We start from the raw sequence: 15,293 nt of genomic DNA, 5'->3' as shown, positions 1-15,293 counted from the left end.
GGGCCTCTAATCTAACAAATCTTGGCTGCCCTGTAGGTTTGTCTCTCTGCCTTCTCTTTTCCCTGTCTGTTTTTATGCTCTTTGAGGTTTATTTTTGGGACCTTTAACCTGTGGGCTTCATGGGCTCAGAGGAAACATCAAATCATGTAAATTATGAAAGGTTTGTTTCCATAAGAAGTGAGGCTGAAAAGTGGGGAAAAAAATCTGTAAGGCATAGAACACTTTAAAAATAGGTAAAAGGTATAAAAAGCAGTAAAGCAAGGAAAGGAAGTTAGAACCCCCCCAAAGTATCTGTTTTAGAAGCAGAACATGGTATAAAAGTAAATATTTTTTCTGAGGATCACCTCTTACCAGGCTCAGTGTGCCCGTGTGTGGTCTTTACCATGAATAGTTTTACCAGAGACAATTTCCTTTAGCAGGCCAACACACTAGTGTCCATGAGCTGCTGAATGATAACCCAGTTATCTAGTTCTAGTTCACTGTATTAACAGGCTGATTTTTTTTTATTATTATTTTAATGACTGAATACAGGGTCGTGGTTAGGAACTCTTGTATGTAAAGCATGTTCAAACCATTGATTTCATTTTGCAGTATAATCTTAAAGGTACCTTGGAAAATATAAGTGAGAAAAGATTTTATTGCAACAAGTTGGAAATTACATGAAAATATTTACTTCCCGAACTCTTGCAAAAAAGATAGCTGGCAATAGTACCTGTTAAATACTTGGTTCATAATTTTACTGTGAAAAAAAACCCCATCTGATTCCCTTTTTCTTAGAACATGGTTTGTAAGGTGACTTGGATGCTGAGTTTGGTGGCATGCTACTGAGATCTTCGTAGAACTTGTCAACCATCTCTCCTTTTAAACCTCGTAACTATAAAGTGAAAAACTGAATTTACTCCTAAATTTGAAAAAATTATTTCGGCATATTTAAAAATTAAGCTGCATCCAGAAGAAGAATCTTCATGGTAGAGGCAGAGCTTCCAAGGGTGGTACCTGTCGGTGGTGCTTGCCTTAGCTGAGGCTATAAAGGGCATGTTTGTGCCAACTTGTGTCTGGAGCTTTCCTGTGGTTTTTAGCTCTGTTATTTGTTCTCCTATATTGCAGATTCTTTTTTTTTTTTTTTAAAAATCGGTAAAAGCTGCATAAAATCAAGGACAAATTGAATACCCCATGACTCATCCCTCTATACTGTGTCTATATGAAGAGGCAGCAGTAATCTCTGATACAAAGTAGGGGCGGTTGCCTAAAATGCCCTTTTACTTGTGTGTCTACAGAATTTTAAGGTACTTCACTACTGATTTTTCCAACCAAGGTAAACATTCGACCATCTACAGTGGGCCAGGATGCGGCAGAGCCTTCCCGGCAGGAAGTGAGAGGTTACTTACCTGCACTCAGGTATTACTAAAACAATGCTGGTCCTACAGACTTTCAATTTTGGTGTAGGGTGCCTCTAGAATAGAGCTGTGGAGACTCTTCTAGGGAGTAGTGTAGCCTTTCTTCCTCTCAGGGATACATATATGGCAAGTAGGAATATGATGATGTCAATATAAGAGATCTTCAGCTCCTTTTTTGCAGGTGCCTTCTATGGGAAAAAGTCCAATAAATTCAAACCTCGAAAGGACTGGGTATTTCTCTAAAATTAGTTTTGCATGCTGTTGTAATAAAGGTCAGCAAATGGCACTTATGGTTAAAGTGACAAAGTTTCAGTATTTTAACAGTCCTTCACATTCATATGGCTTAACTGAAAATGGTGGCAGATATTCCCAGAATCCCAATACGCACTTACAAAATTACTATTTGAATACAAAGTGATAAGTTAATATTTCAAACGTGAAATCTGAAAATGCAATTGAAAGGTGATGTGGAAGTCTATGTCAACAATTCTTTGAAAGCTTCATGTCTGCAGATGTTGAAAATAATTTTTAATGTAGTACTGCCAGATTTCAGGATTTGATGTCTCAGGATATCCGAGGAAAGATTTCATCCCATATAAAAGCCACAAGTATTGTACCTGAAATGAGAAATTACAGAAAGGACCTTTATTTAAATGTATTTGAGCAGGACACAGTACTGATATTGAAAATAAGCATTATGTTCAAGTATTTGAGTGTCTAACATGCAATACAGCATAGACTGCAGAAAAATTGAATTTTCTGTCAAAAGGGTTAGAGGCAGTCAGCACTTTTTCCAAACACAATTTTTTTTCACAAAGAAAGCTTCAACAACCATGCAAGTGGTCCTTATGAGTTCATAATCCTGTTTTTCTTAGTATATTTAATGTTTTAACTCTGCTCTGTATGAGCCAAGCCAAAGTCAGAGCAGTTTGACTAGGTGAATCCAACACGTGCACCTTCTTGTTGCTGTATCAAGGCTCCTTTCTTTGTAGCTGGATGTATAAATGACTGAACTAGCAGCTTAACCTCCATTTCTCAGCTGAGTTTGTTAGCAGTGTCTATTTTGGTGCTGCCAAATCGTGCTGCTGATCATTTTTAGGTGCTGCCAAGTGGCTATAGGATAATGGGTGTTTTTTTGAAGATCATTCTGATTTAGGGTTTATTCTGAAGCAGAAAAAAAGTGAAGTTAGAGATTGTATTTTCTTCATGAGCATCGTACAGTGTCTCAAGTTGGAAGGGGCCCATAATGGCCATTGAGTCCAAAGGGCATCCAAATACAGTTTATTATGACCATTTTTTTTTTCTCCTGGGAAAAAAAATCAGCATATTCTCTTTCAGAAATGAAGAGGATCCTGGCTGACAGTATTGCTCATACAGTGTAGCTTGTATTTTATGAAGCTTCTTAGATCACAAAAAAAAAAGCTTATTGGAAGGAATTCTCTCTAGTCCAGTCTCCCACTCGATGCAGGACTTTGCCTATGCTAGATGGGTCAGTGAGGCTTTCCCTAGCTGAGTCCCTAAAACCTCCACGCACTGTAGCACTTCTCCAAATAACTAGTTTCAATGTTGCTTCTGAAGGTTTTCTTGGAGACTGATCTGAACTTCCCATGCCACAATTTGGGGCGTTGCTGTTACTTGTTGCCAACAAGAACAGTTAATCTCTGGCATCCTTGTAACTTCTTTTGACATAAAGGTTGACTGTTCTTAAAACATATTTTCATCTTATTTTTGCAGCCTAAACAAGTCCAGTTCCCTCAGCATCTCCTTCATGTATCAGGTACTCTAGGCCCTTTACCATTTTGGTAGTCCTGCACTGACTGGATCCTGTTTTGTCCACACAGCTCTTGAACTGAGGGACTCCAGACAGCCACGTTCCAGACGCCACCTCTCAAGCTTTGAGCAGAGGGGGGTGATAATGTCCCATGATGACCCCAGTTTGCTGAATCGTGTGCTTTGTCTTACTTACAGAGAGAACAAACTGTCATGAACAAACTGTTGTGAACAAACTTTAATTCAGGTCACTGAATTAAATATGTTAAATATACGAAATATATTAAGTATACTGAGAAAAGTCCCAATACTGACACCAGTATACTCTGTGTGTTATTGGCCCTCAGCCAGGTGTCAAACCATTGATTGTTACATTTTGAGGTCAGTGGTTTAGCCTGTTTTTATTCCATTTAAGAGTCTTCATGGGTGACCCCACTACTTTAAATTTGGATCAAGAATCCTGTGGGAGATGGTATCAAAAGCCTTACTAAAGTGAAGGTATACTACATCCCTGCTCCCCCCTCATTCCCACATGCATTCATCATGGAAGGCAACCAAGCTGGTCAAGCACGGATTACCCTCACTACATCTGCGCTGATTGTTCCTGTGATTATCTTTGTGTTGTTTACATGGTTGGAAATGGATTCCAAGACTAGGTACTCCACCATCTTCCCACTGGCTGAGGTGAGACCAACTAGCTTAGAGTTCTCCGGCTTCTCTCTCCGCCTCCTTAAAAGCTGGCATAGTATTAGCACATTTCCCATTGGCAGGAACCTCCTCCAACTGTTGTAACTTTTCATAAATGAAGGACAATCCTAACATCGGCCAACTCTACTTGCATTTCTAGGTGAATCCCAGTAGAGTCAATGGATTCACAATCATTGAGCTTATCCATTCCTACCCTGTTGCTCCCTCACTATTTATTGCCTCCTTTCCAAAACCTTACTGATTTACACAGAGGTTTGGAAGCAAAATTTTCTTGGGAAGACTCAATGGTTAAAAAAAGACATACAGTACCTCAGCCTTTTCCATGCCATCCATCACTAAGTTGTCTCTCCCATCCGCCAATGGACCTGAATTTTCTCTGGAATTTTTTTCTGATTAATATATTTGTAACTTTGCATGTCCCTAGTCTTAGTTCCAGCTGAGCTCTGACCTTCCTGATTTTGTTTCTAAGTGCAAAACTCTTATACTCCTCCTTTGCTGCCCACCCCTGTTTCAATTTCTTACATGCTGTCCTTCATTCATAGGGAAGCTCTTTGTCTAGCAAACAGGGAAAGGCTTTCTGCCAAAATTCCTAGTCTAACTATGTGACAGATTCTCCTGCACATGTAAATCTATTACTGAGTTCTCGGTGAGCTTTTTTTGAAAAATCACCTTTCCATGGTATACTTTTGTCATTTATGGCAGCTTCCAAGGGAATTCTTACTGACTTAGCAGTGCCCTACACAAGCAGAATTTTGTTTTGAAGTCCAAAGTCTAAACAGCTCTGCTGTTTACCCCCCCAGTCTCCTTCTGGACCCTGAACTCTTGTAAGGACTAGAAACCAAGTGGCCACACTCACCATCCGTCCTTTGTAAGTAGGCAAAGTACAGGGTTACCACTCACCAGCCCTTTAGTATTTGAATTAGACTTAATTACTGACAGTTTTCTAGGAACTTCATGGATTGCATTCACTCACTGCATATGAGTTTTGCTGTCAGATGATTTCTGCAGAGCTGAAAACCCCTAGCAGATCGGGGTGAGGGAATAGGAGACTTCCAGTTGTTGAAACTCTCCTTTAGAGAGTTTTGTATGGCACACAGACTTGGAATTCTTGTTTCTTTGCTAAGTTCCATGCTTCAGTGTTCTGAACATGCTGGAGGGCTCTGAATATCCTGTCCTCTGAGCAGAAAGGTGAAAGTCTCACCTCTTGCCTTCTCCCTTGCTTACCTCCTCCATTTACTTCTACTGCTAAGTAACTTTGGTAGCACTTATTTTCCCTCCTGGTCAGGAAAAAACTTTTTCAACTAAGGAATAGTCTTTCTAGTAAAACTGATCTAAAGAAGTGGGTCTTGATTCTGGTTTTATAGTGTTAGAAACCTAGCAGAATGCTAGACCAGGTTGGATGGGGCTTTGAGCAACTTGGGCTTAGTGGAAGGTGTCCCTGCCCCTGGGCTGTGGAACTAGATGGTCTTTAAGGTCCCTTTCAACCCAAACCATTCTACAACACAATTTTATGATATGCTAAGATGGTACCTGTCCAGGAAAGAGCATCTCATTTTACTGACCTCATGACTATGTTACCAACTCTTCCCTTCAAAGCTTCCATTTCCCTGGTACTGAAAGAGCATCATTAGCTCAGTCCCCATCATTACTAATAATGCCTGGACAACTAATGTGAATTCCTTTGGCAGGAAAACAGAAACTATCTTTGTTCCACTGGTACGTATTGTGTCGATGTTCACAGTGCAGAACTTAGGCCTGCCTGTGCTAAGTCATAAACACTTGCTGACATTCATACTTATTACAGGAATTAGCTGTTTAAAGCTGCAGGAGAATCACCTCACCAAAACGTCAGTGAAGCCATTTTGAAAAATAAGTAATTAACTACAGTTTCAAGATTATATTCCTGAAAGACCAGAAACCACTAGTTGGTTTGTTTATCCTAAAACAGAACTTCCATTTCATCTTCCTCTTGTTCCAAGTGTCCTTTCTACGAAAATTGTTCCGAAGCTGATGGTTAAGAACTTGCTTACAGCTAGATCAGGGTATCAGTTACATACTGAACGCTCTCCAATCTCCTTAGCCTTGTGGGTTTTTGCTCTGGCCATAAATGAGAACATACTGCACTTTGCACTGGCAATTTCAAGTTTCATGCTATGCTAATCCATGGTTCTGCATGAGGTAGTTATTACAGAAAATCACAAAAAAAGCTAATAGACTCCTAAAAGAATTCCCCAAAGGAAGAACAAAGTAATTTAACCACCTAAGATGCTGATGCTGTGAAAAGTAAGGCATCAAGTTAGCATATCACTGCAACTCTGCCAGTTTCTAGGAAGTCTGAAACAGTATTTCTGCTGACACGTGGATTCTGAAAGTAATTTTTACAACTAAATTTAATTCCCCCATCATCTACTTTTATGACTCTGCTTAGAAATTCTTTTCAAAACAATTTTATTTATCATCTTAACAGGTCATTTTCCTAGATGCCTCATCATTCGGTCCAATTGTGGAAGAAAAAATTCTATTCCTATTATTTTCTTATTTTCAAAAAGTGTCAGGAAGAAAATCACTTCATGTTAGCTTTGTAGATCTGCACTCCCGTATTCACCAATTCAGTTTTCAAATGCAGCAATCTCCTCTATCCTTCCTCCTCAGACAGGTGTTCACAGCTCTTGGTTTGTAAGGTCTCTACGTATCCATGAAGCATCCTTGTTTTGTAATAAGGTATTTATACCACCAATAGAGTCCTCCACCCTTCACCTGAGATCTGTAACTAAATGGTGGTTGCAGTAGCAACACTGCACAAGAAGTGATGTGTCCTGAGTATCCACATCTTTAAAACTGTTCAGTCTGGAGTTTCTTTTTAATTTAAGAGACAGAATTCAATACATTCTTTATGGATTTTCTAGAGGTTAACTAATGACAAACCCCTGCTTATGAATTTTCATAGAAATGTAACATTACTCCCTAATCACATTCTAAATTCCTCAAGTCATGGGTCCATTTGAGTTAACATCAGCTGATTTTCTTATGTCAAAATCATCTGAAGGCTTTCTGCAAAGCTGTTCTGCAGAACACATCTTGACAAATAAGCAGAACATGGGGTTTCAGAATGCCTCTTTGTTTCTGTAGATCACTTGCCAAAATATTAAATCCCAAGTACTTACAACCTGGAAAATCTCTAAACAGTTATCACATCGAAATCAGTTAATAAAACAGAAAGCTAAAGCTGAATGGTGAGAAATATTATGTGTTCTGTTAGGACCCGAGTGATGCTGATCAGCTTTACCAAAGACATTTCATTAACTACTAACTGAACAGTTATCAAGCTTACTCTACTGTTCACTCATCCTGTTTGGAGATCTAATTTAACAAAATTATATTAAAGTAAATTTTAGATAGACTAAAACTTCAATCTTCATTTTTGACTGACTGAGAGTCGAGGCAAGTAGAACACGCACAGATGTGAACTCAAGAAGAGGAAGTTTTTTGTTATAATGGGAGCCCTTTGTTATGTTTCCTGTGTATATTTTATATCCTGTTGTGCCTTCATCACTGTTGTACCTTCTAATAGGATTAACAGTCATGAAAGAATTTAGGATTAGCAAACTGCTTCTTTATATACCCTCTAAGCAGAAAGCTCAAGAGTTGTAAGGACTAACTGTAAACAAACAGCATGAAGTATCACATGCAGCATTTTCATCTGCACACAACTAGAAGTTATATCAATAGGTTCCAAATTAAAACCATCATTTAACTTAGAAAAAAATCTAGTTGCTAACATTCCTAATTCTTAAACTAATAACAGATTGTTTCCAGCAGTGACTGGAACTGGAACACAGAATGAAAACTGCAAAGTTTAGACACTATGGAGAGAAGAAAGATTTGATATTATAAAAGTAGTAATCGAGAAAGCATATTTACAGACTTGTCCTAATACTTGTGGGTGTTTTTTGATTTATCATCCCCGTGTTCTTGGATACTGTCACAAAACAAGACAAACCAGTGCTAACCAGTATGTTTCTCTTTTTGAAGTTAATCAAGCTAATATTTACTTTCAGGTATCTTCTTCTCCTGTTTAGTATTCTGCTACAATCTACAAGTGGGCCTCTGGTCAGTGTGATACCTCAAACAGGCTGGATTTTAATACCAGGGCATAAAGTCCCAAACAAATAGGCAGTTTCAAATGTATCAAGCTCCAGAGTAAACAGCTGTTGGTTTATAACTAACTAGTTAAGCCTAACCTAAATACCAAATTTCTTCCATCTAGAATTGTGCTGTTGTGGTTCTTTGGTAGGTACATTTTCTTGCTCAAAGTATCCCAAATGTACTTAGACTTTGAACATGACATCTGGACTAAACAGTTGTACAGCATAATGTGGCTGTTTCTTAAAATAAATTAATTAAAACAGTAGATATTATTTTGTTAATAAAACTGGTGTTTAAAACTCAGTATTAGATACTTGATTGATGGGACAAGGGGTAATGGTTTAAACTAAAGCTAGGCAGATTTAGACTAGATTTAAGGAAGTAGTTTTTTACAATGAGGGGGTGAAACACTGGTTGCCCAAAGAGGTGGTAGGTGCCCCGTCCCTGGAAACATTCAAGGCTAGGTCAGATGGGGCTCTGAGTAACCTGCTCTAGTTGAAGATGCCCCTGCCCATTGCAAGGGGGTCAGACTAGATGATCTTTAAAGGTCCCTCCCAACCCAAGCCATTCTGTGATTCACAAAACAGTGTCACAGGCACTCTACATGGAGCACTGAACAAGAGTAAAATACACAGCCTGCATTTGCAAAATGAAACCATGATTCTGAATGATTTTTACACATAAATTACAATTTACTATTTTCTGGATTTTATTTAAAGCAGAAAATGAGCACACTATCAAATAAAGAATAGCTATTTCCTGATTTTTGAACCATGTACTAAATAACACTTTCTCAAATACATAAAGTATTAAGAACTTACCTAAGGCTGGTGCTATCCAGTATACTAGTGAGTAACTCAAAAATTTGTCATAGAAACAATCTGCATGTAATGAAAATGCCAATGCTGGGTTAAATACTGCTCCTGTGAGATTTCCACCTGCAATAAGATGAAAATAATGTAAACAACATGAAATCAAACCATCTTTATTATTATTAAATTAATATTGAAATGCACACACAATATTACAAGAAATGTGCACCCAGCAATAAAATGAATTAGCAGAAACCGTTTGAACAGATAACTTCAGAAGAGTTTATTTACCTGATGACATGGTTAACAGTTTAACTGTTTCTTAATAGGCTTTAAAACATCTGAAGGGCAGGCTATAACTTCCTTTATATCTTTGCAGCAAATATTCTTTAAAGAGATAAGTTTGGCCAATACTGAATGTTTCTATTGATAAAACTAGAAGCTGTTTTACTAACAGTCTTTTAGAAGCAGGAATTACGCAAATATTAGTAAAGAACTACTGAGCCCTCATTACATTTCCATGTCACATGAAACAGATATGCAAGATAATAGAAAAAAATCTGTCAAGCACTGACAGATATACTGACAGCTGACCTCTATACTTTATTATAAGAACACTAATATCACCAATGTATAGAACGTTATCATATGGTATAAAAACTGTGGGAAAAGCCTTCACAATCATTCTCTACGCTGTCTGAAGAAAATAAAAGCAAATGCCACCCCATGTCTTGTAAAAGGAAGTCAAGCATCTTTCCTTGCTTCTGATTTCAGATGTAAATGAACTTGCCTAAACATATTCTAAATAACTAGATCCAAACACATTACTCTGTGAGGATTAAACTGTAATTTCACTGCAGATGAACCTGGAGCTAAGTGTGTTTAATTCTTATGTATGTTGTTCCTCTCATTCCAATCCTGCAGAAATAGCATTACTCACAGCAAAATTATCTGTATTTCTGTACTATAAGTAACTAACCACCCCATATCTCTTTTATCTATTAATCTATTCCCATAAAATATAATTGTGTCTATTTAATTCCTTAAAGCTTATTCTTGATTTTTCCCCAAATAAGCTAGTGTGAGCTTTGAACTTACCCTTTGTACAAATACCATGCTGCTGCAATCCTTGTTTGCTATGAGCATGCAATCATTTACCCAAAGTTTTAGTACAGTCTTTGTCATTGTCCTCTTCTGTTTTCTCTTTCTATATTCTCCTTATTATTTCTTTTACTGTTATTACAGTTCAGGAAAGTTTTTTTTACCTACTCAGTTGACTGTGGTTTTACACTTGTTCTCAAGAGCATCTCAGGTTTGTTGTGCAGTCTGTTATTCTGCACAATGACACATTAGCAATGTCCACGGTTGCCAGGAAAGCCCAGCTACAATAATTTACTTTGCTTTAATCTATTTATGAATTAACTGCTTCTGCTTTTATATCAACAAACACACAGTTGAAAGTAGAATTTCACTCTCAGGATGTGTTTGCTGAACACTGAACATTAGATAAGAGTTTTAACTGCTGTATTTCTTCAATATTCATTACTAATAACTATTGGAATATCAACCATAGGCCAGGGGCACTAGTATAATCTGATTTAAAATTATATATAAAGCACCTCAGTCTGTGTACCAGAATAGACAAATTATTTTATGGCAAAAGAAATATAGCCTCTTTGATGTGGTACATATAAGAACCTTAAAAGGGGAAGGAATGTGTGCTCCACACAATGCGTGAGAAAATATTGGAGCTTTTGTGTACAGTACGTACTACTATAAAAATTTGCTCTGTGTAAGACTAAATGTGGAAAAAAAAAATCCAAATATTCTTAAGTATGAAAAAGTGCAAGAAAAACTAAAGAAACAGCTTGTAATTTTGATAATACCATATAACCTGATGTTATTTGTTGGAGTGAGCTGCATGGCATACCTAAGTACCTTGTATTGGTACACACAACACTGACCTACCGAAATTTGTTTTTTCCAATAGCTCCATTTATTCAACCATGAAAATACAATTTAATGTTTTTGAGCCTTGTCTCTGCATCAATACATTTAGAAGGGTGGAAGCCACAGGGATGTGGCTATCCTCCAGAATTTTACCGAAACTAAATTGGAGTCCCTTCTTACAGTCCCTTTTCAGACAGCAATCATTCACCATACAGGATACAGCTACCAAACTCAGAGCATAATTCAGGGAATGAAATACAATATACTATGTATAAGATGTTTTTTCCTAATGTTTCTGGTTCATTCATAACTGTAACAGACACAGGTCCCGAAGGCACAATGGACTTTGTTTTTACAATCACAGTATAAAAAGAAATCATTATCATAAATTTTATTTTGTAAATTTAATGTACCAGAGTTGCTAGCTAGAACCCTCTATCTGGCAAATTAAGCTTAAAAAAATCATTATTCATTTAATACTCTATTTGATAGTTTTGTAGAAAAAAGGAAGAGTGTTACCGAGTTGCCTAAATTAGCACTGCTTTGCCTAAATTTGTGCTGATTGCCTGGCCCTTTGGTGCTGGGTATGCAAGAAAGATCCATTCCTCTTAGAGAGGCACTCAAAGTCCTTAAATACATATATATATTTATATGTAGATATAAATATATTTAAATGTATAAACAGTAAACAAGGAGGTGTAGAAGATTTCCTGAGAATTACGAGAATTACCCAGCCCAACTAAGTTTTGCATCTGTCTGCCTTCACAGCCTGTAAATGAGAACTTGGCCTGCTGGAGGCCACTATCTGTGACACCTGATTTGTAAGTCACTCTTAATGCATGTAAGAAACACTGAGGTGGAACAGACCTCTACGCCATGAGAGCCACAGGATTTACAGGATTTATGCACCAGTCCATGGCTGCCTACTAGGCCCTTTGCTATTGCCCCAGTTACTTGCCATGCTGTCAGGGAAGGGGGTCCCAATCAGCAGCCCTCAAAATGGAGGAGTTAACCTTCCACTAGAAAAAGAGATCTGTTACAGTGCAAACCTCTGACTTCATCACAGTAAGGAATTAATAGCAGCAGCCTGCACCCACACTTATTGTGTAATACCTCAAGTGATAGGAATCAGGGTTTATGCCTTCCTCTGCTTCAGAAAGCTTCAATCCACATCTCAGGAGTGGATAGTAAACACCAGGCTCATGCATGCCTGCTGCAGGGGGAGGATAACACTACTCATTTTCCTTTTGAACCTGAGTGTACGGCAAACATGCAAACCTTAGGAAGCTTGGAGCAGAGCAAACAAGAAAAAATTAGTTTTTCCACTAAGTATGGCATAAACCTAGGTTCGGGATCTATTCTCTGGAATACCCATGTATTTTTATAGTAGACTGGATTCCAGATTAAAAGAAATGCAAAGAAAAATGTCTAGGTAGCACAGGGTACAGACAGAAGGTGCAAAAGAAAGAGGCCTGGGTGCAGCAGGTCTGAGATTTCCTAGAAGAACATGCAGATCAATTGCACTGGATAGTTTAACAAGTCCAAGTTTATGACATGGAAGGGGAAGTGGTACACACCCTTCTCCTGCTGGAAAAAGAGAGAAGCCTGGCCAACAACACTGGGAATGAATTCTATGTTTGAACTAGGGAAGAGAAAGGCAATGTGACATATGTTATATGAGTATTTTCTAAGCAGGGAAAGAATGCTAAGAATCAGGAATGCAGATTTCTTTGCTTGTAGAAGAGAGAGGATAATATTTGGCTATACTTTCACTGAGCAATTCAGAAATATATTTAACGTCCTCAAATGCACCTTGCTTCTGCCTTCAAAAGTTAATTTTGAAAAGTAGTTCAAATTGCTAAGTTAATTCTCAAAATTCCCCATGGACTTCTTTTACCTTTTAGGCATTAGCTAATTTCAGCTAAAAATAATGAGTAAAGGTTTTTTCATTACTACATCTGAAAATTTGACTGTACATTGTTCCTGACGCTATTATGTTAAATAGCATAATAAGGTAAACCTTTTGGACACGACATCAATGACACCACAGATGTTTGCAGATAAGAGATCTCCCTCTCTCATAAAAGGATTTGATAATTCCCTAGAAAACTTCTTGTGTGGTGGGGGCAGTAGCACAATCTAGGAGTTCGGTAACCCTCTCTCTCTCACCTCTTCAAACTGTAGAGTTCTCCTTGCCAGTAAAAGGACTCAAGTGACCTAACAACTCTCGGCACTTCACTAGGGACAAAAGGGAGCATCAACAGCCGGAAGAAAGAAGTTCAGACTGACTCCCTTCACCTCTTCCCTCCCACTGCTCCGGAGAGGATGCGGAGGTGAGAGTGTCCCAGCTCTGGGAAGCATGAGGTGACAATCAGGTAGAGGCAAGGCTATGGACACACACGGTGTTACAGACACAGGAGGCTCTAATACAACACCTACTTTTTTCCTTTCTTTACATTTGGTTTCAGGAGGTATTACTTTATCATTTCTGTATGCAGTCTACAAATAACCATTCCCGTTTCTGATTTAAGGACGTAGTTAAATAAACTGCACTGATATGAATTATGCATTATCTAAATACAGAGCTTCCCTATTGCCGGTCTGTACCCTGCTGTTGCACCATCAGCACTTTTTCCTGATACAAAGAGCGGTGCTCTCTCTCGCAATGCCTCTTAGAAATCAGAGCACATAGTACGAAATCTCTCACGCTGTATAAATAGTCGGATTATGAAACAATTCTTCACTGAGATATCTTAATACTTAACCATATTTACTTGTGCATTTGACATATTTTTAAATTCATAACTCCTTTCATTCTTAACGCTGCATCTGTCTGGAATGCAACTAGGTAAACTTTATATAAACTCCAAATGGACTCTGCATATGTAGGACAATAAACTGTCCTTGATGATATTTTTTTGTAATCTATGAAAAAGAATTTTGCATCTTAACCTTTAAGAAAATAATAAAAACCCCTTCCATTACAACTTAATTGCAGGAACAGAGGAGAGAAAAAAAAAAAAGAAAATACTAACCTGCATACACGAGCATGGTGATGAGAAGGGCAATCAAATGGACTCTGTATTTGGGATTAACACTTTCCGATCGCAGGACTGCCAGCTGGAAAACGACAGAAAAGAGCAGTTCTATGCAGAACGCCTGCATCTCTGTAGTCTGCATGGGGCTGCTGCAGCCCTGTGAGAGTGCTCCAAAATGTGGCTCTGCCATCTCTAGACTCCAAATAAAGTGCATGAACACCCTGGCAAGCACTGCAGCCACGAACTGAGCGGCAATCTTGAGTCCCCCCATCCTGAGGGATGTCCTGCCGCCCCACATGGGCTGCAGGGTCCCGCAGGGATTGCAGGTGCTGCCGGCCAGGGTGAGGCCGTGCAGGACGGTGAAGCCGTAGGTGAGGGTGAGGGCGGTGTGCGGCTTCGGCTCCACATTGCCGAGCAGGCTGAGCTCGTTCGTGCAGGCGCAGATCTGGAAGGTGCTGAACATCTCCACGAGGAAAGCGAAGAGGCGCGGGTGGGAGCGCAGCCGGCGGCGGGTCAGCCTCCTGCACAGCCCCACGGCCACCACCACGCCGGACATCAGCAGCAGGGAGCTCCCGAGCCCACCGACAGCCATGCCCGGAGCTTCACAGGCCCGAGGGCTCGCAGAAGGTCCAGCCCCACCACCTGCGGGGAGAAAGAAAGCAGGAGAGGGAGGGAAAATGCCCACCCTTGCCCTCCGAGGCAGGAGCCAGCTTCTGTCCCCACCTGCGAGGCGCCTGACTCACCCTCGGCTTGGCGGAGCAAAGGGCAGAAGTGAGGGCAAGGGGATCCCGCTTCCTGCCGCGGCAGAGGTTAGAAGAAGGAAGGTCTGTCCCTTCGGTAGAAAACCGTGGGGCGGGGAGGGGGCTCAGCTTCCCCTCAGCCCCTCCGCCGCGGGACGGACGGAACACTCCTCTCGCCCTCAGCCTGCCGGTGGGGAGGGCGGGCCGCCGCTCCCGCCCGCGGAGGGACGGGAGGCGAGGCGCTCCCGCGGCGGGCTCTGTGGCGCGGCCCCTCCGGGGCTGCGAGCGCGGCTCCAGCACCAGCTCCGCGCCGGCCGCGGGCTCCGGGCGCGCCGCCCCCTCCGGCGGGCGCTGCGGCTGCACCGCGCATGCGGGCGGGAGGGCGGGCGTGGGGCAGGGGCGCTGAGGGGAGGGTGGCGGGGCAGCGCCGCGGGTGGGAAAGCTGCGGTGTCACCGCCAGCTCTGCGGGCTCCGGCTCGGGCTGTCCGCAAAAGTCGTATTGCTTACCCCCACTCTGTGCGACAAGCCAATAATTACACGCTCGAGAGAGAGACAGATTGATTATTTCAGAGTTGCACAAGCCCGGGTGCTCGGTGGTGTTCCACAAACAAGCACGCCAGCTATCAAAACTTTTTTTAGTATTTATACATTTTAGCAAACAAAGGCATTACAGAATCACAGAATCGATTAAGTTAGAAAATACTTCTGAGATCGTCGACTCCAACCTATGAC

General features: G+C 40.4%; 1 protein-coding gene across 3 annotated transcripts; it reads right to left on the bottom strand.

Moving 5' to 3' along the window:
• Positions 1-619: 619 nt before the first annotated feature.
• AQP11 (aquaporin 11) lies at positions 620-14,902 on the bottom strand. Of its 3 annotated transcripts, none has more exons than XM_064644860.1 (4): positions 14,565-14,896; positions 13,819-14,463; positions 8,843-8,959; positions 620-2,014 (listed from the first exon to the last, which is right to left on the bottom strand). In XM_064644860.1, the coding sequence occupies exons 2-4, from the start codon at positions 14,411-14,413 to the stop codon at positions 1,962-1,964; spliced, it is 765 nt and encodes a 254-aa protein (XP_064500930.1). In that variant the 5' UTR covers positions 14,414-14,463; positions 14,565-14,896; the 3' UTR covers positions 620-1,961. The 3 variants fall into 3 exon arrangements, with proteins under 3 accessions (XP_064500930.1, XP_064500931.1, XP_064500932.1); XM_064644862.1 differs by lacking the exon at positions 620-2,014 and adding an exon at positions 3,140-3,389 and having other exon boundaries at positions 14,565-14,902; XM_064644861.1 differs by having other exon boundaries at positions 13,819-14,896.
• Positions 14,903-15,293: the final 391 nt, after the last annotated feature.

Source organism: Pseudopipra pipra, chromosome 2 (genome assembly GCF_036250125.1).
Source record: "Pseudopipra pipra isolate bDixPip1 chromosome 2, bDixPip1.hap1, whole genome shotgun sequence".
NCBI classification, from domain to species: Eukaryota; Metazoa; Chordata; class Aves; order Passeriformes; family Pipridae; genus Pseudopipra; species Pseudopipra pipra.
This window is presented reverse-complemented; position numbering and strand designations above follow the sequence as displayed.